Source organism: Oncorhynchus tshawytscha, linkage group LG22, assembly GCF_018296145.1.
Source record: "Oncorhynchus tshawytscha isolate Ot180627B linkage group LG22, Otsh_v2.0, whole genome shotgun sequence".
NCBI lineage: Eukaryota > Metazoa > Chordata > Actinopteri > Salmoniformes > Salmonidae > Oncorhynchus > Oncorhynchus tshawytscha.
The window spans coordinates 28,798,370-28,822,673 of record NC_056450.1 but is presented as its reverse complement, the minus strand read 5'-3'; the positions used below and the strand labels follow the sequence as shown (position 1 = coordinate 28,822,673).

Below are 24,304 nucleotides of genomic sequence, written 5' to 3'. Positions count from 1 at the left end.
ATGGGTTTTGAGAAGGATACGCGGAGAGAAGGCGCAAGTAGGTAGAAATTGAGATCTTCCGGAGATTCGAGTCTCGAGCGAGTTAAACTTGTGAGGTCATTATGACATGACGGTAGCGAGAGTGGGGAAAACAAACAAGATACAACCTGAAAGTCGTGTCGACTGAGACGTTCGATACTGAAGTCTGAAGATTTTAGTCAGTGGGAGCTACCTTGAAAATATAGGAAGGCCACCAATACTGGACAAGATAAACACATGTTCAAAGAACGGAAAGCGGATGCTTAACGAAAAAAAGCTCCTCCTATTTCTGGTGGTGACTTCACTTCAATGCAGGTGGTAGAGTGTCGAAACGAATGAATTTAGAAGCTTCGGAGCGTTAGCTTTGTCGCGAGATAACTTTGAATATTAAGGGACGGTTCATGAGCAAGTAGCTTAACCAATAAGCGTGTTAGATAGTAATCTAACTAAAGTTATTTTAAGGCCACTTGAGTCTCGACTGGAAGTTGGCACTGTGATTGTATAACTAGCTAACGTTAGCATGCGAGTTCGACCACATACCAGCAGGTAGCTAGCATTAGGAAACCACTATTTTTAACTGAGGATTTCCCTGCGGTAAAATTGGAATTGTTATAAGTGAACCCGCTCTCTCAAATCAGAACAATGTTATCGAACGCTCAGAACCAGAACCAACCGGCCTTTCCGAACCAGCAACAACAGCAAGCGCCAAATCTGAACTCTGCCCCCTTTCCTCCGTTTTTCGTCAAACCCCACAACCCTCTTCAGATAAAAAAGAATGCCATAACTGACGACTACAAAGTTACAAGTCAAGTCCTTGGCATGGGCATAAATGGGAAAGTATTGGAGATATTCCAAAAAGGAAGTGGAGATAAATACGCTTTGAAGGTAAATGTGTTTTGTGCATTCTTGTGATTTTGAGAACGTATACTAAAACGTAAAACGTCCAAGTGAAAGAATATATTTTTAAAGAATGGGGCTTTTATAGCCGTGCATATTTGAGAACTCAATCGAGTATGATTTTTTTTCCCCCCATCCCACTTATGAATGACCAATTATGGTATTGTACTGCCATTCTGCAAAAGGTCTTTCATTTGGACAGAAAAAATGCTTAGGAATTCTTCAAAACATACCCACGCTTTTCAAAGCACACAATGCACCACCTTATTCCATTTCCAGAGTGGCAGTTGAATAAGTTCACGAGTGTCACTTGCAACTTTGTTACCATATAATGTTATCAATGTGATTGATCTATCTGAAGGCGAGAGAAACGCACACCTGTTTAGCCAGCGGCGCTGGCTAGCGGAGTATAATATTTGAAAAAGCAAAGGAGAGCTGCACACTCTAGGAGCTCTGATGCAATCATTTTATAACCAACATTTCGACCCTGTCAAGGTTGGTTATAAATTTATTGCATCTGAGCTCCTAGGGTGTGCAGCTCTCCTTTTCTTTATCAATGTGATATAGCCTAAGCCTAGATGTTTTTTTTTTACCTAGATGAAGTGTAATAGGTCTGTTGCACTGACGTTTTCAGTGAGTACATTCACATTTTATTGTGTTCAAGTTTTCAATTCCATTTGAGTGAGAAAGAAAATCTGTTTACTCCTATACTGCTCACAAGAGAGCAGACCAGAGTACCTCTGAGGCCTAGTTAATCTCTTGTGGGTGCCACTTCCTGAGGCCCTGACTCTACACTAGAAATCCTATGATTCATATCCGACCATCAGGATGGCTGATAGAGCAAATCATTGCTCTTGATTACATTAAGGTCAGCCTCTCCTCTCACTTTAAAATGGGGAAAACTTTCTGATCCTATTTGAATGTCTGTATTTAGGCCTAGTTGGTGCTGTTGTTTAGTGTCAACATTGCTTTCAACCAGGCTTTTCTTTGCTGGTGTTCGTGATCGTCATACCGCAGCTGTCATTCTGGTCCCCAAATAGCTCTGGCCTCTTGTCTACCCTGAAGCAGATACGGAAACTAACAAAAGGTCTTCTGCTGCCATTATTTGACTTATCCTATTAACTAGCAGTAACTTCTACAGAAAAGGGAGTACAACAAAAAAATATGAATGACATAGAGACTGTGCAGCAGAGGAAATCTGTCATTGTTTATTAAATACTCTGAAAAATGGAAGTACATTGTGTCTAACACATCATTGATCTGTCGGCCTATTTATATAACACAGTTAAATAGTAATTCTGTGTCTTTTCCCTGACATTATTGATGTAGTAGGCTGGGCTTCAGGTACAGGCATATTCAGCAACCTTCATATTCAATGAGTCACGAATAATCCATTGTTTGTGAAAATATGTTTCGGAATAAAACTCATCCGTTTCTTTTGTGCTATCAGCTTATATAACAGGTTCCCAGGAAAATTTGCTGTAAAAGGCCAATGTTTTTCAAAAAATGTATAACTGTTATTTCTGAAATTCATATGCCACTCATTTGTTCACTTCAGTGCATTGTTCTTTGTCAACCCTAAAATAGTCTCTAGATCATTGACAGACTTGAAACAAACAGATGTCCCATGCTGATTTCTAGGTTTCCCAGATCAGCCCTAAACAATGGCAGCATCCTGACACCTCTCTCCATTCACCTCACACACTCCTCATCTCACAGACACAGTCTTATGTGCTTGCATTGCCCCTCAGGGCAGTGTTTCTGCCTGCTGAGCCCCAGTGTTAGCCTTCAGGCAGAGATAATTGAAAATTGATAACTTCCCCAGATATTTCCTCAGTCTGCTCCTCTGGGATCTATTGGTCAGCCCTGATGCATGTATCCCCCTCCTCCTGCTCTGATTGGGCAACTGGGGTTGGTGGCATTGTGATGCTGAGCACAGCTTGACTTTGCAGTGGAGATGAGGTGTCAGATGTGTATATGGCAGCGGTGTCAAACTCATTCTATGGAGGGCCTAGTATCCAGCTTGTATCACATCCAGGCTGTGATTGGCAGTCCCATAGGGCGGCGCGCAATTGGCCCAGCGTAGGCCGTCATTGTAAATAAGAAATTGTTCTTAACTGACTTACCTAGTTAAATTGAAAAAATAAAAGTGTCTGTAGGTTTTTCCATTTCAATTAAGCCCTAGACAACCAGGTATGGGGAGTTCTTACTAATTTGTGATCTTAATTCATCTGTCAGGTGCAAGGGAGGAGCGAAAACCTGCTCTTGGCCCTCTGTGGAATGAGTTTGACACCTCTGGTATATGGGTTTATCGATCAGCTTGTAATGTTGTATTGTGACTATAGCTCAGTGATATGGACAGAAATCCATATCGCAATAAATTGACAGAATTAATAACGATACTTTTAACTTAAAAAAAAACCTTTTATACTACTAGTTTATAGCCATCAATTGTCCCATTAACAATAACCTATATTAGCAAGCTTATTTCGAACTTCACATTTCTCTAGTAATGCTCACGATAAGTGGTTGTTGCCGTTCATTTTCGGTTTATCCCCCCCAGCTCTAATTGTGACCAGCGCTTTCACTGTCAGGCCCCTTAAGCTGGTATGCTGTAGAAGGGCTTCATTCAGTGTTGTATTTTACAAATTGCCTTTAGGAGGAATTGCACAAGAACAGATGTCATTCTTCCTTTCCCATATAGTCTATATAAGGCTAAAGATTTATATATTTGAATAAAGACTCAAGATCATGAACCTCTGAATAGTTGTGACCTCTCAAATCCTTCCTTTTCTACTGCGTCCAAAGTCTTGAGGATGAGCGCTTTGCTTTTAGGCTTAGTCTACATCCTTTCCTCCACTGCCCGGGCCAGGCTAATACTATTAGGCCTAATGGGGATAGAGAGAAGAGCACATGTTCCCTTTACAACATTTGAGTAATTGGCCACTGCTTTGTTCTTACTCTACCTTAAAGTGCAACTTAAAGCAATAAACAACTTTTCTGATCAAAAACGGCCTATGTGGCATCGATATTAGACATTTATTCTAGTGTCAAAATTGACTATGAAGTAAATAGCATAATTTTGGTCAGTTTCATTCAAAATTTAGTTTTGTCATGAGTTACTTCAGGGTTGGGTTTTGATTTTGACAATGCTCACTTGCCCACTAACACCAGGATACACAGCTGCGGTGATTTTGCTCTATACAATCCTGCCGCAGAACGCACAGACAGTAGGACAGACCAGCCCAGCAGCATTGTGCACTTACTTGATGTAAAATTGAGTGACTAAAACCTCTGCAAAAATGTCAATTAATTACTTTTTCAAATGCATTTTTTAGGTATCTTAGATTCATTCTGATGATTTTGAGGAAGTGATACTGGCTTTGTTCCTATGTCTCATGGGTGGACTAACACCATTAACTGCCACATCGAACCCCCCCAGATTGAAATCTTGTTTTTCTTTAAAGAGCAACAGAGAGAACATGCGGAATTGGTGCGTTTAGTCGCTCAAAGTCAAGTTATTCTACGATCTGAAGCTGAAAGGTTTGCTATTAGTAACCCCATCCCTGCTGTCTCTTCTTCCCTGCTTGGCCCGTCCTAATACTATTAGCTGGTGGAGAAAAAGCCGATGTCTAAAGCATAAAACAACCTGAGAATCTGACTGTTGGTAGGTGCATCACAGTAGGAGGCCTTCTTTTGCTAGAACAAAAGATGTACCTGCTGTGTACCGACGAACCTGCTGTTTTTACTTGTGGATTCACAATGCTCAGCAGTGGCCAATAACTTGATTTTGAGCCAATCAGAGGGCGTGAATCTCCGCGTGGGGGAGCTGACAGCATTGTTCTAACTAAAACAGTAAAGCTGCAAAAAAATCTAGAGCAGTACTTTACATCTTTTATGTCTAAGGAGTTTTGTCCTTGAATTATTTTTTTTTATCATGTTTGTTTATTAACTAGCTAATGTTAGCTTGCTAATGTTAGCTTGCTAACTGAGCACGGTAGTGACACACACTACTTATGAAATGAATTGGGTGGTAAGTGCAGCACAATGCACACAACACTCAATGCTTTACCAAGCTAGCTATCTGGCCACGGTAGCTAGTAACATAATTAAATCACAATAGATTTGTTTCCATGAAGTAGCTGCCTGTAGCTGGTGGCCAAGAGTCAATGCATTGTCTTTACCTAGCTAGCACAACAGCTAGCGAATCATGCTAACGTTAGCAAAAATGTATATATGGGCTGTATGTGATTATGGATATTGAATATAATTGTTTCTTTGTGATCTCGCTAGCTTGTTATATATCAGCTAGCTAGCAAACATTGACTAGACCAGGGGTATTCAACTCGTACCCTACGAGGACTGGATCCCAATGGTTTTCTGTTCTATCTGATAATTAAATCAACCTGTCCCAGTTCTAAATCGGTCCTGGATTTTAGAGGAGAACAATGAAGAAAGGCTGAGGAACTGGCTTCAAGGTCCAGAGTTGAGTTTGAGGGAACTAGACCCTAAAGCAACACAGACATCCATTGCCAAATAATGCTACTGCCACTTGGTTTGAAGTATTTTAACAGTGCTTTGGCTGACAACTTCAAGGTCTTTGCTGTGTGAACACAAAAGACATCGACTGCCGACACTCTGTACAGAGGTACAGAGTACTGCAAACATTTTGACGGTCCTTCCGGTGTGTCTGAGCTCTAAAAGTAGCCTGGCGCAAGAGTCCAGAGATGACTGGAGGATTATTCGGTCTGGATTTGTACAGCACCATGCTCCACGCAGACACGTGTTTATTGGGCAGGTGTCCTGAGACGGGCAAACCAGAGGAGAGACCTCCCTGGAATGACGAACCACCATTTTAGATGGCCTTTCCCTCTTTGGATAGGTGTTTGCCTACTAGCCTAGCCTCAGATCTGTACGTGCTTTAGCCTCTGATTATCAAGTGGTCTCTTGAGCATAGTACTGTATGAATCGCCTGCTGTGTGTGTGTGTATATATGTGTGTCAGAGATTCTGTGCTGGAAATGGAACAACATTGCCCTTCCCGACAGTGTCCTTTCAGGGGCTGTTGTGTAAGCAGACCAGATTCTTCCCTGTCTGCAAATGCCTGTCGGTATATGGAGGGAAGATTCTTCCCGTATCTCTGTCAATGGCTAGGCTGTCTGTGAAGAGGGAAGAGACTCCTTCCTGTTTTTGCCTGTATGAATTCAGCTAACCGGTATAGCTGAATACTGAATCTTACGATTAAAACTGACTGGGCTGGTAGTGGTCTCCACTTATTAAAAAATAAATAAATAAAAATATATATTCAGTAGACCTGAAATTTGGTCGGTGCCAAAAATTATTTGGGCGGAACATTGGTCACGACATCTAAAAAAATATAGATGTTGTGGCTAGTGATGCACCAACATGACATTTTTGACCGATATCGATGTCTGATTATTTTCTTTGCCAAAAAAAACAATACCGATATAACCATTTTTTTTTAAATTTTGTGACCTTTTTAAGCGTTCTAGTACAGTTAAATAGTTAACGCACACACTCATGGACAAAGCGGTCAAGTCATTGCATCTCAGTGCAAGAGGTGTCACTACAGTCCCTGGTTCAAATCCAGGCTGTATCACATCAGGCCGTGCGTGGTCTGGAGTCCCATAGGGCGGCGCATAATTGGCCCAGCGTCGTCTGGGTTTGGCCGGGGTAGGCCGTCATTGTAAATAAGAATGTGTTCTTAACTGACTTGCATAGTTAAATAAAGTTTACTCACACCACACTGACCAAAGAGTTATTTTGTTGGCATTTACATATATCTCCATTACCAGTAAAACAAAACATAATTCATTCACTTGCTGTGCTGTTTCGTTGTTCATTTGTTCAGTCGTTTCATTCTCAACCAGGATTTCTATAGAACGCCGTTTGCGTGTCAAAAACTATACACGTCAAATAACTAGAGGTTGACCGATTTATGATTTTTCAATGCCTATACCGATTTACTGGAGGACCAAAAAAAGCCGATACTGATTTAATCTGACAATTTAAAAAAATATATGTGTGTGTGTATATATAATAATGACAATTTTTCAAAATATAAGTGTGTGTGTGTGTGTGTATATATAATAATGACAATCACAACAATACTGAATGAACACTTATTTTAACTTAATATAATGCATCAATAAAATCTATTTAGTCTCAAATAAATAATGAAACATGTTCAATTTGGTTTAAATAATGCAAAAACAAAGTGTTGGAGGAGAAAGTAAAAGTGCAATATGTGCCATGTAAAAAAGCTAATGTTTAAGTTCCTTGCTCAGAACATGAGAACATATGAAAGCTGGTGGTTCCTTTTAACATGAGTCTTCAACATTCCCAGGTAAGAAGATTTAGGTTGGCGTTTTGTTATAGGACTATTTCTCTATACCATTTGTATTTCATATACCTTTTGACTATTGGATGTTCTAATAGGTACTTTAGTATTGCCAGCCTAATCTCGGGAGTTGATAGGCTTGAAGTCATAAACATTGGGAAGAGCTGCTTGCAAACACAGTAAAGTGCTGTTTGAATGAATGCTTACGAGCCTGCTGCTGCCTACCACCGCTCAGTCAGACTGCTCTATCAAATCATAGACATAATTATAATAACACACAGAAATACGAGCCTTAGTTTCCAGATTTGACCATATTAATGACCTATCATTTCAAAAACGAAACATTTATTTCAGTGAAATACGGAACCGTTCCGTATTTTATCTAACGGGTGGCATCCATAAGTCTAAATATTGCTGTTATATAGCACAACCTTCAATGTTATGTCATTGAATTAGCAAATTAGTTCGCAGCGAGCCAGACGGCCCAACCTGTTGCATATACCCTGACTCTGCGTGCAATGAACGCAAGAGGAGTGACACAATTTCCCTAGTTTAATATTGCCTGCGAACATGAATTTCTTAACTATATATGCAGGTTTTAAAAAATATACTTCTGTGTATTGATTTTAAGAAAGGCATTGATGTTTATGGTTAGGTACATTCGTGCAATGATTGTGCTTTTGTTAAATCATCCCCCGTTTGGCGAAGTTGGCTGTCTTTGTTAGGAGGAAATTTTTGTTAGGAGGAAGTTTTCACACATGTTCAATGAGCCAGGCAGCCCAAACTGCTGCATATACCCTGACTCTGTTGCACAGAACGCAAGAGAAGTGACACAATTTTCCTAGTTAAAAGAAATTCATGTTAGCAGGCAATATGCAGGTTTAAAAATATATACTTCTATTGATTTTAAGAAAGGCGTTGATGTTTATGGTTAGGTACACATTGGTGCAACAACAGTGCTTTTTTCGCGATTGAGCTTGTTAAATAAATCATCACCCGTTTGGGGACGTAGGCTGTGATTCGATGATAAATTAACAGGCACCGCATTGATTATATGCAACGCAGGACAAGCTATATAAACTAGTAATATCATCAACCATGTGTACTTAACTAGTGATTATGTTAAGATTGTTTTTTAATAAGATACGTTTAATGCTAGCTAGCACCTTACCTTGGCTCCTTGCTGCACTCGCATAACAGGTAGTCAGCCTGCCACGCAGTCTTCTCGTGGAGTGCAATGTAATTGGCCATGATCGGTGTCCAAAAATGCAGATTACCGATTGTTATGAAAACATGAAATCGGCCCTAATTAATCGTCCATTCCGATTTAATCGGTTGACCTCTACAAATAACACTATTTGACATGTCAAATAAGCTTGTTGACCAATCAGGACCTGAATGACTGCACGTCACATAATAATTTAATGTGTTCATACATTTTTTAACGTAGTTATTACACATTGATTACACTCACTCGTAGTTCATATGTCACAATGATTCATCGATACGTATGCTATGATGCTGGTAAAGTTGTCTTGCACACCTACACTGCTGGTCATTTAAAAATAAATAAAAAGAAGCTAGCTAGCTCATGGATGCAAAACATCTGTTTCAGTAGCTATAGCTAGGTATCATCTAAAATAACCCTAATTTATAAGACAGTTCTTATTTCATTAATAGTGGTCGAACCATCTATATGAAGCTATCCACAATGGTGGACTTTGCGGTTAGCCTTCAAAATAAAAGTATGTAATTGACAGTGATGCAAATTAATACAAATAGTATAGTTTTGCCATAATTGAATAGATCATGCTAAATAAGGTTGGAATGTGATATAAAATCAACAAAAGACAATTTTGTTAAGTTGACAATGTTGAAATCACACTGGATGTATTATACTTTAGAATTGCATTGGGGCATACTTATTTCACAGCCTTACCCCAATGTCATTCATCCACAATCCATAGGAATGAGTCTACTCAGTGACATCCAGAAAACATTAGCATCGTAGCTCTTATTGCGGGACTCTGAAACAACGGCGTTGAGCTACATTTATTTTCAACCTATGTGTATTGAACACTTTGGGGTCTGATAACTCCTGGGGAGGATGTTGGGGGGGGAATAAAATATTGAGTAGACTGATAACCCATTTCATTGATCCCCAATCCTTAGGTAAAGCTGTACAGTGCAATATGAATGTCCATACACCCCCCCAAATATGGTGACTGGGGAGGTGATTTCACATGTTCACAGTCCTGTGATATGAGATACAATGCTAATATTTGCGTAAACTCTTCAGTTGTGTTCTGTAGGTGTCACCGAGTAGACTGATACCCCATTTCATTGCTTCATGTTCCAACCTTGTGTAACATTATCTAGTCTAAATATGGCATGATTCCACCAATTTGAAAGTGCCGCAGAAGGTTACAAGGGGGACTTTTATTTTGAAGGCAATCGCAAATACCATTATTGTGCCTAATCCTTATTGTGGCTAGCTTCACAACCCAGTCTGGTCCGAGCCTCACTAGCCAGATGAAGCTAGCTGGCTGCTTATAACGTTAGCTTTGGGCAACAGGGTTAAGTAGCTGGCTAGCTATTTATTTTCATGAACTTAAGTTCAATTTCAGTAATTGAACAACAAGTCACTACCTAGCTAATACTTACTCACAAGGATTCCTAAATCATTGCTAAGAATAATGAAAATGACTGGAGTTTCTACTGGTCATTGTTTTCAGACTGGTTGTATTTGTGCTAGCTAGGTATCAAGCTAAAGCTAGCTAGCTACCCCAGAAGTTGTGGTCAAACAAATATTGCTTTATTACCAGCGCGGTATTGTAAACACATCCTTCGTGGCCGGTCTTTGCTTGTTTGCAGACTTTTTTTGTACAGCTTTGACAGTGCTACTGATAGTAGTGGTGGCGCCTGGCCTGCACGTGCAAATTCTGCACACACAACATTCTATAATAGAACTGTTATTTGATGTGTCAAGTTAAAGGCTTATTTAACTTATTTATCAAATAGTTTTATTTGACGTGTATCTTTTTTAGACCCAAATGGCATTCCATAGTATGTTGTGACGCTAATAGCAGTGACGCTATTACTGTGTAACTCTGGTAGGGAAACAACTGAAAAATAGGGCACTTGGTAGTGTGTACCGGTGCTCGACCAGTCACGAAAGCCAACTTCAGCGACGACAGAGAACGGTTGATTGTCAAGGGCAATGAATTCCATCATCTTGCCGATTTTAAGGGATTTCTCCTTTGAGTTGTCTTGCTGATTTTTTTTTTTTTTTTTTTTTTTTTTTTTAACTCTTTCAAATGACTGAACATTGAGGCTGTTCCTGCTTCAAGTTAGTTTTAAGTGACCAAGTAGACTACTGTGGCTATTTGATCATAGTGTAGGCCTACCAGAGTGGCCTACCATAAAAAACTGTGGCGAAAATGCATCCCATATCATTTTAACATGGCAGTAGCTGTTCTATCATTCAGCCTACAGCAGCAGCCAATGTGTGTTTAATGTAGGCCTACATGGGGCGGCAGGGAGCCTAGTGGTTAGAGCGTTGGACTAGTAACTGAAATGTTGCTTGTTCAAATCCCTGAGCTGACAAGGTACAAATCTGTCGTTCTGCCCCTGAACAGGCAGTTAACCCACTGTTTCTAGGCCGTCATTGAAAATAAGAATTTGTTCTTTATTAACTGACTTGCCTAGTTAAATAAAGGTAAAATAAACATTCCATGAGACATTTGAAAAAAAAAAACATGCAGGCTTGACATTAACCTGTTTATCCTCTTGTCCTTCAGACAAGGTGACTCAACATGTTTGGTTTGCATGAAACCACTTTACAAAATATAATAAACAGAATCAGACACATTATGCTACCCCTCTGTCTATTGGCTACTTAGCTTATTCAAGGCTGTCTCAAAATACAACACTGCCCCTGACAAACCAGATCTTTACCTGACTCGCTTTTCAAAGATGTCTAGAAATGAGCACATTTTGTGCAATTTGTAGGACCACTGCTGTAAACAGGCCACAAAAAAAAGTTAATGGCACAGATCCATATATGGCAATGGTCTATTTGCATATAAGCCTACTGCAGCTCTGATTGGCTATGCCGTCTGTGTAGAGTATAGGCTGAATTGTGTGCAATAGAATCCTACTCCTATGCCTTCTGCCGACAACAACATCTCTTGCATAGTTTGTTTCGGTATGTTTTGTTGAAAGTGGCTAATATTGCATTGATTCGATCACAATTGACACTGTGAAGGGAAACATTGATAGTGTTAACTAACAGGGAAAACTCTTGAGTGAATTTCTCCTGCTTCTCTCAATGGGCTGATTTATTCTGCGCTTTGCGTAGTTCTCATTGCAAGGCTCAGGTGGCCCATAAACATGTCTGACGTGTGTGGGTACATACGCGTGGTTGGTGTGTGTTATGCTGAGGGAATGACAGTGCCAGCTGTACAGAGCCCCCTCCTCCCAGGGATACTGAATGACGTCAGGGAGTGACTCTTGTTTGTTGATGTGCAAGTGGGTAGGCTACAAATTAGGGTTTGGTGGTATCCAGATTTTCATAACTCATACTGTTTCTGTATCAAACCGGGTATACGGTATTACTGGAAGTGCACGCAAGGGCCACCATTACATTTAATTTTATATACAGTTCTAGTCAAATTCAGACACTTACTCATTCCAGGGTTTTTCTTTATTTTCTACATTGTAGCATAATAGTGAAGACATCACAACTATGAAATAATACATGAGATAATGTAGTAACCAAGAAATTGTTAAACAACTCTAAATATATTGGATTCTTCAAAGTAGCCACCCTTTGCCTTTGACAGCTTTCCACACTCTTGGCATTATCTCAACCAGCTTCATTAGGTAGTCACTTGGAATGCATTTCAATTAACAGGTGTGCCTTGTTAAAAGTACATTTGTGCAAATTCTTTCCTTAATGCTTTTACCAAATTGCCCTATTTGGTAAAAGACCACATCCATATTATGTCAAGAACAGTTCAAATAAGTAAAGAGAAACGGCAGTCCATCATTACTTTTAATGAATGAGGCCTTCATGGTCGAATTGCTGCAAAGAAACCACTACTAAAGGACACCAATAAGAAGATACTTGCTTGGGCCAAGAAACATGAGCAATGGACATTAGACCGGTGGAAATCTGTCCTTTTGGTCTGGAGTACAAATTTGAGGTTTTTGGTTCCAACCGCTGTGTCGTTGTGAGACGCAGAGTAGGTGAATGGATGATCTCTGCATATGTGGTTCCCACCATGAAGCATGGAGGAGGAGGTGTGGTGGTGACACTGTCAGTGAATAATTTAGAATTAAAGGCACACTTAACCAGCATGGCTACCTCAGCATTCTGCAGTAATACACCATCCCATCTGGTTTGTGCTTAGTCCCACTGTCATTTGTTTTCAACAGGACAATGACCCAACCCACCTCCAGGCTGTGTAAGGGCTATTTGACCAAGGAGAGTGATGGAGTGCTGCATCAGATGACCTGGCCTCCACAATCACCCGGCCTCAACCCAATTGAGATGGTTTGGGATGAGTTGGACCGCAGAGTGAAGGGAAAGAAGCCGACAAGTGCTCAGCATATGTGGGAACTCCTTCAAGACTGTTGGAAAAGTTACTGGAGTCAAAGCTACTGGATAATCCCACATTCATACAATACTTTATTGAGGAGAATAGTGTTGGTCTTACATTCCAGAAGAGCCTTAAAGTGGAACTGACAGTGTTTTAAGTACATAGCAAATATGAAAGACAATCATAATTGTCCATGACCTCAAATTCCCAGCTTATGCTGCTAAACCAACTTTTTACAAGAGGTTTTTAAAAATAGGTTATATCAGGTTGTAAATCACAGCTGGACTGGTACATTGTTTGCTGCCTCCACCCATTTGGGATGCACTGTTTGTCAGAAAAACAGAGGAATTTAACGAAGGCTGTGAATGTCAATACAATCAAATTAGCAAGGGCAGTGATAACATGATTAATAGGCTAGCATATCTATTTGTGTAGCTATTTACTTAGGCTGTGTTTTTAGCTTGCTAACGTTGGCTAGCTAGCTGTTGGGAGGATGTCATGTCATTGGAGGACTGGGTGAGTGACCCACTTTTTCCACTCATATTGTTTTTCGGTGGCTACAGCTAGAGATGCAGGTATCATTTGGTTTGCTAGCAAGAAATGTGAATCGCTTTGCTAGCTATGCTGCACTTGAACGACTGCTATCCATTTGGTCATATTCAGCCAGTGTTGCGAGTTAGTAACATGTTAGCAGCCTAACCAGCTCTGCTAGGATGAGAAATGGTCAGTGAGGTGTTCTCTCCTTTGTCTGGAAGTATCTAGACAACTTTAGCCAGTTAGCTTGGGTGCTTGACTGCCACTGTGAGGAATGCTGGGATCATACCCCACCATCTACTTTACTGGAGTGTGAGGCCAGTCACGGCCTAACTACATTTAAATGACCTTCATTATTCCTGTTCTTCTATCCCCGAGCCTACTGACACACTGGAGGAAATTTATAAAAAATAACTTTGGTTGTCAATCCAATGTATTTGGTATCAATCAAATGGGCGAGCAGGCAAGTTCACATTGTTGTCAAAACATGGTTTGGGACAAGCATGCATTGGCGGGACAAGCATGCATTGCCAGGCAAGCTGCATAAGGAAGATTAGGCTACGCTATTGTTTATCAGTACAATTTTGACAGCCAACTAGCTGAAAAGATTGAGAGGGTTTGTCTAATGTTCACTCGTTAGTTTGACTCATCTCGCTCTGGCTTGCATTAGTTGATGTTGATGTGCGTACCTGAGGGAGAGCGAGCCAACCTTTTTCATGGTGGTTTGATCAATAGGACTGTAAAGTTCCCAAATGTAAGGGGACTCCTGTGGTATTTGCAGAAATCCATTCGGGTGAATTTTGTGGCTTTTCACGAATGCCTTTGAGCTAAAGTTGCGCTGTTGCTACTGCCTGTACACACAGTCCATTTCAAAGTGACTGATGGCAGGCCTGTGTGGCAATTGCTTATTTGCATAAAGGCCTACTGTATCTCTGATTGGCTATGGCACACCGCTCTGCATAGACTCAGGTCTTGGATAAGACATTATTTTATTTATTGCCGTGTTTAACCCTTAGCCCACAATGGTAGCTTGACTAGGTCTGTTGGTGTGACCGTATTACCACCACACCTGCGGTCATGAAGGCAGTCAAATTCCGTGTGACCGTTTAGTCATGGTAATTAGGCTTCTCCAAGCTCTGCTGCTGTTGATGGTCATTAGTAAGTTTGGTAGGCTACTAACTGCCTGGTACTCAGCACTCTATTGTCCAGTGGTGGAAAAAGTACTCAATTGTCATACTTGAGTAAAAGTAAACTTAATTGAAAATGACTCTTGAAAGTCACCCAGTAAAATACTACTTGAGTAAATATCTAAAAGTATTTGGTTTTAAATATACTTAAGCATCAAAATATATCAATAGTAAAAGTATACATTTCAAATTTGTTATATTAAGCAAAACATATGGCACCATTTTTTTATTATTTTAAATTATTGTTTACGGATAACCCGTGTCACACTCCAGCACTCAGACATAATTTACAAACGACTCATTTGTGGTTAGTGTGTCCGCCAGATCAGATGCCGTAGGGATGACCAGGTATGTTCTCTTGATAAGTGTATGAATTGGACCATTTTCCTGTCAAAATGTAGCTAGTACTTTTGGGTGTCAGGGAAAAAAAAGTAAAAAGTACATTTATTTTCTTTAGGAATGTAGTGAAGTAGAAGTTGTGAAAAATATAAATGGTAAAGTACAGATACCCCCCAAAAACGACTTAAGTAAAAATACTTTAAAGTACTACTTAAGTATTTTACCCCACTGCTATTGTCCCTCTAATCATATTGTCCCTGACATCAATGCAAATATTACGAAAATCTAATCAAACACTTCATGAGGGCTCATGTTGCGCAATATTTCAATAGTCTATGTAATTGTGCGAGAGAACAGAGGGATGGCCTCTACTAAAAAGAGGGGGGATCAACTTTCTATAGACTAGGCATTCTATATTTATTTCTCTTACTTTCCTAATGTTAAGCGAATTTCTAATTTACAACTGGAGTATAGCCTACCTGGCTGGCTGGCATGAAAATAAATCACAGGGAAAAGTGTCCTCCATTCGCTATTAAGTGCATAATGACATTTCCGCTGCCCGTTTCGATAGAGGTGCATGATAATGGTCCATTCTAAATCAAAACAAATTTCACTTTTTTTTTTTTTGTATATGTAAAGACGAGCTTAAAATCAAGAATAGTCTGATAGGCTAATATTGTCACCCTTAACTTATATATTACTTGTGAATGAGGCCCAGCATAAGAAACAATGCATTTTTTGTGACTTTTTCTAGTCATAGTCACACACCTCATGTAGCAAGCCCATAGGCCTATATGTTTTAATAAGCTTTAGTGATACAAAGTGGCCAAATAACTTCTTAAAATTAAGTACATTAATCCGCTTTACAGGGGTGTAGAGCATAACTGGCCTAAATAAGCAGCGCGTGAGTTTCAATTTTGGGAAAGATAATTTTTACCACAAAAACACACCGTTTCATTATAAAAGGCATTACATGCCGAATTGCATTTGCGGTCACATTTGATAATTGTTTTCTGCTAATGGAACATTCGCGCTTATAGCCAACTACCATGTGTGTATTGCTGCGCGTATAATGTGAAGACATTTGAAGCTAAACGTTTTGATCTGTTGCGTTAGCCACATTGTGTAAAAAAGTTTTATTTTTTTATGATACTTCCCAAATTAATACAACCTCTATCGCATTCCGCAACTGTCCCAGACTATGTTTGGAATATTTATTTCTCAGACAGAATAGAATAGGTCGACCTTTGTACTATGGGGGATAGTGGAATGAATTAAGCTAGTGTTTTTGCTATTCGTTAGGCCTACTCATCTTGTTCGCTGACAAAGTAAATGTGGACAGTTTTTTCCCCCCAATATCTTCAATATGCACCTCGGAATTGGATAAGAACACGTAGTTGCGTTCCCGATGTGTCTGCCTTCACTTGTAGCCTGTTAGAAAGACCCGATCATGTGATGGAGCGTGCAGCACTCAGAGAGAAGGGCACAATGGCCGCTGGCCGCAAAAGGCATGTATTTAAAAAAATAATTAAATTAGGGTGCATTACAGCCACACAAAGGGGATGCGGCTGTGAGATTCTAGGCATTATCAAGTGCTTGTGAAATTGTGAATGAGTGACTGATATAGAGTGTAAAACCTGCACAAAAAAACATGCTTTTCAAGCAACTTTTCAAATCGTCATTAGTCTCATCATACAGCCTTACAATGTATAAAAAATCAACATGTAGCCCAACATTTGTAGAACAACTAAAGTTACATTAATCATTCTAAATTAAGCATAAAGAGGAATACCTATTTCACAGAATAGCCGCATGTGCGCACATCCTCAAATCGTTTGGAGAAAATATCCTTTATATTTGATTCAGTTTTGTTCAATGTAATGCAACTGAATTCTAAGCAAATTTTCTCTGCTAAAATTGTGCAGCACACAGCCATTTGGCGTAGCCAGATCAGGACCTAACATAAGGACAACTCAGAGTATGCAATTATGTTCTTCTGAAATATACATTTTCTTCATAACTTGCTTCTTTAGACCTGTCTAAAATGAGCAATGAATTTATTGTGTAGGTGTAGGCTATATAACATGGCTGTATTAGACTTTTAAAATGTAGATGTTCCAAAGGTCTTCTACTGGCTTACACACAAGCCACTGATGAAGCTTAATGTGTTTATGTTCATTAACAGTCAGTTACCGTGAGACAGACCGTTATTTGCTTGACAATCACCGACTGATTAAATTTTGTGAATGCCACAGCCCAAGGTATGACCATCTTAAAACAATTCCATATGTTAGCTTAGAAGCCCTGAGGGTGTATATGAGAAGATTTGATTAACATTTCATGTTGCTTAAACACTGTCAGTTATACTTTTAAATGTCAGTCTGTCTCTGTGTGTGTTCCTGAAGCCTTTCCCTACCATGAAACTGCTCTACTACACGTCACTATTAACTGGCCTCTACACTGTTCAAGTCTCAGGATGTGACACAGGCTAGTGGACGTTATCCACTTAAAGTAATATAGTTTACAGCCAGCTTAATCTGGAGGAAGAACACGTTGGAGAATTGATGCCAAATCCAAGATTCTCTTTGATTAATGCATCTGACTGTAAAGTGTTTACCAATGTGTGTTTTGTTTACTAGCCTGTCGCAGCAGGCACGGCGAGGGTTAAGCCTTTACCTTATTCACCAGCTTGGTGTTTCATATGGTATTGTTCTTGCAATCCAAAGTTGTAAGTAAAGTCTTTAGGTTGCTGTTACGGATACAGTTATCCTGTGTGTGTGTGTGTGTATCCTGTGTGTGTGTTTCTTTTCTCTCCTTCTCCCCTCACAGGTGAAAATCATCACTCCCCAATCAGTCAACAATCAATCAATCATCAATCAAAAGACACCCCTCCTCCTATTTCCTACCCTATCACAGTTCCTTCCCCATGGTTTAAAAACCCCATCATTTGTTTGCTCTGGAGCTCAATCTCTCTGTAAATGCCATGTCTGTAGGTCTCTGTGTTTCACTCTCGCTTTGTGTCTTAACCTCTCTTTTGTTTGAGCACCTCCATAGCACTTTATCATCACCTGTGAGTATTGTTTTTGGTTATGGTGTTTGTTTGTTGCTGGTGGGAAAAGGGGGAAACCAAGACAAGTCGCCCATGGGCATACACTACCCGTAGGTGAACTTTGTTAAATACACTAGTTAGAACTGGGCGGACCACCCACTGTATTTTTGGTTAGTTAGCTGTTGTTAAAGTAGGCTAGTCTAGCTTAGGGGTGTTTTTGTATATTGTTTCTTTCCTTGGGTCCAGCTCAGCCCCTTTTCCTGCTTCCCCCCATTACCGTGTGTTTATAAATAAACCTGGAGTTTGACGGTAGATTTCTGTTGTCATGGTTATTTCGTTCACACTTTTACTTTGTCACAATAATAATTTGCATGAGTTATGTTACGGGTCTCATTACCATCCCCCCTAGACTGTCGGGCCAAAAGGGATTCGTAACAGTTGCGTAATGCTGCCTCCGGAGCAGTAGCATCTGGGAAGAAGGGAAATGTTATTATGATGTCTGAGGCTGCCGTAATCAGATCTGAAAGGCAGAGTCAGGGAAGTGACTACCTCTGGAAGGCTTTTGTTCCGTCATTGTTTGAGGTCTTCTCTAAACTCGTAGTAAACTGATGACTGATTGCGGAAAAGCCACTGCGTTGTTTCTCATTTAGAAACAAAGGTGACAAGTTATACACTGAAAGTTTGAGACCCCTGACATGATGCATCCTCAGTAGTTGAGGAAATTGTACACTTGTCACTGGTTGAGGAGAAATCTAGACTACGTAACCTTTTTTGAAAGATGTCAGCAGCTCGGCTCTGTGTGGTTTACCACAAGCTTGCGTCATTGTTGGTTATTAGTTCAGGCCTAAAAATCCCCTTCTGATGCTCGGTAATTCTGACTGTCTGTCATATTGCTTTCACTTTTATGTAGAACGCCTACATTCTGTTATAATCAGTGGTGATGAGAAAGAAGCCATGAAGATGAGTTGTAACCTCTGAATCCATCCTCACCCTTCTCTCATCTCCTTTCTCTCCAGATGCTGCAGGATTGTGCGAAGGCTCGTCGGGAGGTAGAGCTGCACTGGAGGGCGTCGCCCTGCTCTCACATCGTACGCATCATGGATGTCTATGAGAACCTCTACCAGGGCAGAAAATGCCTGCTCATCGTCATGGAGTGGTAGGTCACACATGCGCGCGCACACACACACACACACATCCTTTTAGCCTATGTTATTCAATGTTTTTTCTATCTTTTAGCATGGATGGCGGTGAGCTGTTTAGCCATATTCAAGACCGAGGGAACCAGGCATTCACAGAAAGAGGTAAAGGCATATTTTTCCAAATTTTTGGACCGTTTGAATGTCTCCCTTCACTCCACTGGTATTCAACTTTTCACTCGCTCAGTTACGCCTTGAACTCTTTCTCCTCTCTCCCACCCCCTATCTAGAGGCCTCTGACATTATGAAGAGTATAGGTGAAGCCATCCAGTACCTGCATGCCATTGATATTGCTCACAGAGACATCAAGGTAAAGCCTGTCTGAACAGAATTATACTGTACATGCCTTCAGGCAGAACAAATTTTATGTACATGTTTAGTCAAAAAATGTAATGCTATTATCTCATCTCTCAGCCAGAGAATCTGTTGTACACCTCCAAAAGGCCAGACGCCCTCCTCAAACTCACCGATTTTGGGTTTGCAAAAGAAATCACCACACTCAACTCCCTGGCAACGCCATGCTACACCCCCTATTATGTTGGTAAGGGCATGCCCCTCGGTCTGCATGCTTGCTGTTCAACATGCTTACTGTCTCTGTGGTTTATAATACACCCTAAATCTTGTTGGTGTAATTATTCATGAAGATCTCAATGCCATTAATTTACTATGTTCTTTAAATATAATGCTTGGAATTATTTAGTCTTTTGGTTTTTCTCCCTCCTTTACCTTAGCTCCTGAGGTTCTTGGTCCAGAGAAGTACGACAAATCCTGTGATATGTGGTCTCTGGGCGTCATCATGTATATTCTGTAAGTGATACAAAATAGTTTGACAGGATGAATCAATTCCCAATAGCAGCATTTACAGGACGTAGCATGGTTTGGTTTGTGTGAATGTTCCTCTCCGCCTATCTCCCCAGGCTGTGTGGATATCCTCCCTTCTACTCCAACCACGGCCTGGCCATCTCCCCAGGGATGAAGAGACGCATCAGGAACGGACAGTACGAGTTCCCAAACCCAGAGTGGTCTGACGTGTCTGAAGAAGGTAATAAAAAGAAGCCAGGGGTATTTATATGGGCCAAATTCAAAATGAATGTCATGACATTGATGGGAATTAAGTATAAAAACAATATACATTTTGATTTCACATACACTGGATAGGTGCATTTTTAATTCCGAATGAATTGCTTACAATAGTTGTAACTCTGATTTCCTGAGTTTTCTCTCTCCCAGCCAAGCAGCTGATCCGCCACCTGCTGAAGACTGAGCCCACCCAGAGGATGAGCATCACAGAGTTTATGAACCACCCCTGGATCAATGTAAGCACAGCACCCCTCTGTGTTCCCCCTAATATACCCTTTGGGCTAGGTGGTACACCCATTGAGCAACTGTTGCTGCAGTGTGTTTTGATCACAATGTAATAGTACAAGGTTATTATTTTAAGAATATGTACAGAATCAATACACTGTGGAGGAAAAATATTTTTAAGTACTACTGAAGTTCTTTTTTGTGATATCTGTACTTCACTATTTATATTTTTGACAACTTTTACTTCATTATTTTATTTAGAAAAATAGTGTACATTTTATTTCAATGCCTCTGATCTTTCGGACTCACTAAACACATGCTTCGCTTGTAAATTACGTTAGTGTGCCCTTGGCTATCTATAAATAAATAAATGGTGCTGCCTGGTTTGCAGTGGAGTAAAGTATTTAAGTTTAAAAAAACTTTAAAATACTGTAGTTTTTTTGCAGTATCTTTACTTTACAATTGATCTTTTTGACAACTTCACAACATTCCTAAAGAAAATAATGTACTTTTTACTCCATACATTTTCCCTGACACCCAAAAGTACTCATGACATGTTGAATGCTTACTTAGCAGGACAAGAAAATGGTCCAATTCACACACTTATCAAGAGAACATCCCTGGTCATCCCTACTGCCTCTGATCTGGAGGACTCACTAAACACAAATACTTATTTGTAAATATGTCTGAGTGATGGAGTGTGCCCCTGACTATCCGTACATAAATTTAAAAAACAAGAATAGTGCCGTCTGGTTTTCTTAATATAAGTAATTTGAAATTATTTATACTTTATTACTTTTGATACTTAAGTATATTCTAAACCAAATACTTTTACTCAAGTAGTATTTTACTGGGTGACTTTTACTTGGGTAATTTTCTATTAAGGTATCTTTATTTAATAGTAAACCCGGGGTGGGCCGGGTGACGCTGGGCCAATTGTGCGCCGCCCTATCGGACTCCCAATCACGAACCGTGGTCTGTAGTGACGCCTCTAGTACTGAGATGCAATGCCTTAGACCGCTGTGCCACTCGGGAGCGCTACTTATCAAGTAGCCTCCAAGAGTTTCTGAATACTTTTCACATTTCCAGTTTGCTCCTATATTAACATGCCTTGGTTTGACACAATGTGTTCTCTAAAGCTATGTGCTAATGCTAACCCATGCTGGTCTTCCTGCAGCAGTCTATGGAGGTCCCTCAAACCCCTCTCCACACCAGCCGTGTGCTGCAGGAGGAGCAGGACGTCTGGGAGGAGGTCAAGGTGAACACATGCACAGACACTGGCACTGTAGTGATTTGATAGTGTTCTTTCTGCGTCTGACTTGGATCCACACGGCTCTTCCATGCTGATTGAGCACAATAATATCCTACTCTAGACTGTACAACATAGAAGCAAACACTCTACACAATTGCGTATTTGCTTCTTTGGATTTTATCTGTGCTTTACACATGATTTGAAATTGTTTCTGTGATATGCTAATAGTGTTTTTATTTTTGTTACTAGGAGGAAATGACAAGTGCCTTAGCAACCATGAGAGTGGACTATGAGCAAATCAAAATCAAGACCATCAAGGACTCGACCAATCCGCTGCTGATGAAGAGAAGAATGAAGGCAAACAAAGCCCTCACTGAAACACCGGGCCTGTGAAACACACACACACACACTCATGCGGCGAAAGAGAGCTAATAGTACAAACAGAGATTGTTAAGGGGTGAAAGTCAGAATCTCAAGAAAAATTGTTTCCATTTTAATTTTTAACTTAATTTTTATCAGTTTTATTCTCATTGTTTTACCCCCTTAATTGTTTTTTTTAAACATTGCCATTCAAGGTAAATAACTTTTTTTTTTCCTGCAAAGAGATCAGATGTTTATCACATGGTATCTGTGAGGCAGTGGGTTTTGTTGTTGATCACTATATGCGAGCCGACAGCACTGTAACTAATTCAGTATCTGACCCATCTCTGTTCTGTTCTGTTCTGTGTTCTTCAATGTTGATTCCCCCCAGTATTGGCCACATGGTTCTCATGATGATACTGTCGTGGGTAAGTAGCTTAGAGACCATGGAAACATCCAGTTATACTGTGGTTACCCCTGCTTTAAGGACATGGCTATGTCTAATTTTTTTTCTTCTGCTATGCACTGGAAACACTACCTGTGCACTGAAGGGCCACATTAGTTAACTCTTCACAATGGGGGATGCAATGTTTTCTGTTTGTTCAATTGTATGTATTTTAGTTTATTGCTTTAGTTGTCATTCGTTGTATATACTTATTCACACCAACGGTATTCATTTTCTATTTGTTGTGTGGGACTTTTTGTTTGCCATGAACTCTTTGCTTTGTTTTAGATTGGACTTTTGAATTGTATGACTGAAATTTAATGGGTTTTCATTGTTGGTTGGGTTTGATTTCTTAGCCAACACACCTGTAGCCAGAGCTATAACCACCACCATTAAAAGTGGACTGCCTGTTTAGAAAGGAAGACTGTGTGCCTTGAGGACATTGGGCCGAATCCTTACTTGAGACCTGTGCACGTAGCCTAAATTTTCACACACCTCCCATTGATGTTATGCGTGATTGACACACATTCAAGGTCTGTGCACTAGTCTCAAATTTGGATTTTTCCCAATGTGATGACAGTGAGGGAATATTCAAGCCACCTTGTGGTAGACAGTAGCACAGGGACATTGCTATCCAATATCCACCCCATAGAATGAGCTCACAAAAGCCCATAGATGGTGTAGCCCACGTCACTTCTGATGAAAGTCACAGACTAATGCTGATTGCACTCTTTTGAATATCTTATCAGAGAATTCTCACTAATGAACTCAACAACATCAGTGTCACTAACTATCAGTTTCCACACATCCGCAATAGTGTTGTTCAGGGTTTCTGCTGTGGTAGGCGATGGGGAACACTGAGGGTAAGGGCACCATTGTAATGCATGGGGGTATGGCGGTACACATATGAAATGTAGCACATCTAGTCGCAAACTGCTCTACTAATGTCCTGGCTGTCTTTTACTGTGGATTAAAACTCGTACAAAGTCGCTTGTACTCTCGAAAGTGTTGATTGGTATGTGACTGGTGGTGTGCCAGAATCCTAAAGTAGCCTTGATGTCATACTGTGGCAATGTAAGACATTCTCCTGTTTGTACAGCCCTTTACCACCCTCTGCTGTCATGGAGATGGAAAGACAAGCATTCAACCTCGTACAGTCAACCTCTGATATATGCGTGACTTGGAGCGGATGATTTTGTGATGTAATGCAGGGTTCTAAGGCGACGGTTACACGGGCAGCTCAATTCTGATATTTTTACCACTAAATGGTACTTTGACCAATCACAGATCTTTTTCAGAACCTATTGAGAAACGTTGATTGGATAATGGCCAACCATAACTAAAAGTACAGCTGCCATGCTTGTAAACAAATTAGTGTTCAAAAACCACATTAATATACTGAACAAAAATACAGACACACCATGTAAGTGTTGGTCCCATTTTTCATGAGCTGAAATAAAAGATCCCAAAATTTTTCCATATGCACTAAAAGCTTTTTTCTCTCAGATGTTGTGCACAAATTTGTTTCTGTCTGTTAATGAGCATTTTCTCCTTTGCCAAGATAATCCATCCACCTGACAAGTGGAATATCAAAAAGCTGATTAGACAGCATGATCATTACACAGGTGTACCTTGTGCTGGGGACAAAAAGCCACTCTAAAATATGTGTTTTTTTTTTCACACAACGTCTCAAGTTGAGGGAGCGTGCAATTGCTGACTGCAGGAATGTTCACTGTCGTGACTTGACTTTAACATTAAT

General features: G+C 40.2%; 1 protein-coding gene across 2 annotated transcripts; it reads left to right on the top strand.

Annotated features, from left to right (window-relative positions):
- The first annotated feature begins 38 nt into the window (after positions 1 to 38).
- Positions 39 to 23,534, top strand: LOC112222267 (MAP kinase-activated protein kinase 2). Of its 2 annotated transcripts, none has more exons than XM_024385010.2 (10): positions 39 to 903; positions 19,004 to 19,143; positions 19,224 to 19,288; positions 19,414 to 19,493; positions 19,598 to 19,724; positions 19,915 to 19,990; positions 20,101 to 20,225; positions 20,414 to 20,499; positions 21,669 to 21,746; positions 21,990 to 23,534. In XM_024385010.2, the coding sequence occupies exons 1-10, from the start codon at positions 661 to 663 to the stop codon at positions 22,131 to 22,133; spliced, it is 1,164 nt and encodes a 387-aa protein (XP_024240778.1). In that variant the 5' UTR covers positions 39 to 660; the 3' UTR covers positions 22,134 to 23,534. The 2 variants fall into 2 exon arrangements, with proteins under 2 accessions (XP_024240778.1, XP_024240777.1); XM_024385009.2 differs by having other exon boundaries at positions 40 to 903; positions 21,666 to 21,746.
- The last annotated feature ends 770 nt before the right edge of the window (positions 23,535 to 24,304 follow it).

Bases quoted from the DNA above. Each gene is read 5' to 3' on its own strand.
- LOC112222267 (XM_024385009.2), top strand. From the start codon at position 661: ATGTTATCGAACGCTCAGAACCAGAACCAACCGGCCTTTCCGAACCAG. The intron at 19,991-20,100 runs GTAAGTGATACA...CTATCTCCCCAG, and splicing joins GGCGTCATCATGTATATTCT to GCTGTGTGGATATCCTCCCT. The intron at 20,500-21,665 runs GTAAGCACAGCA...GTCTTCCTGCAG, and splicing joins TGAACCACCCCTGGATCAAT to CAGTCTATGGAGGTCCCTCA.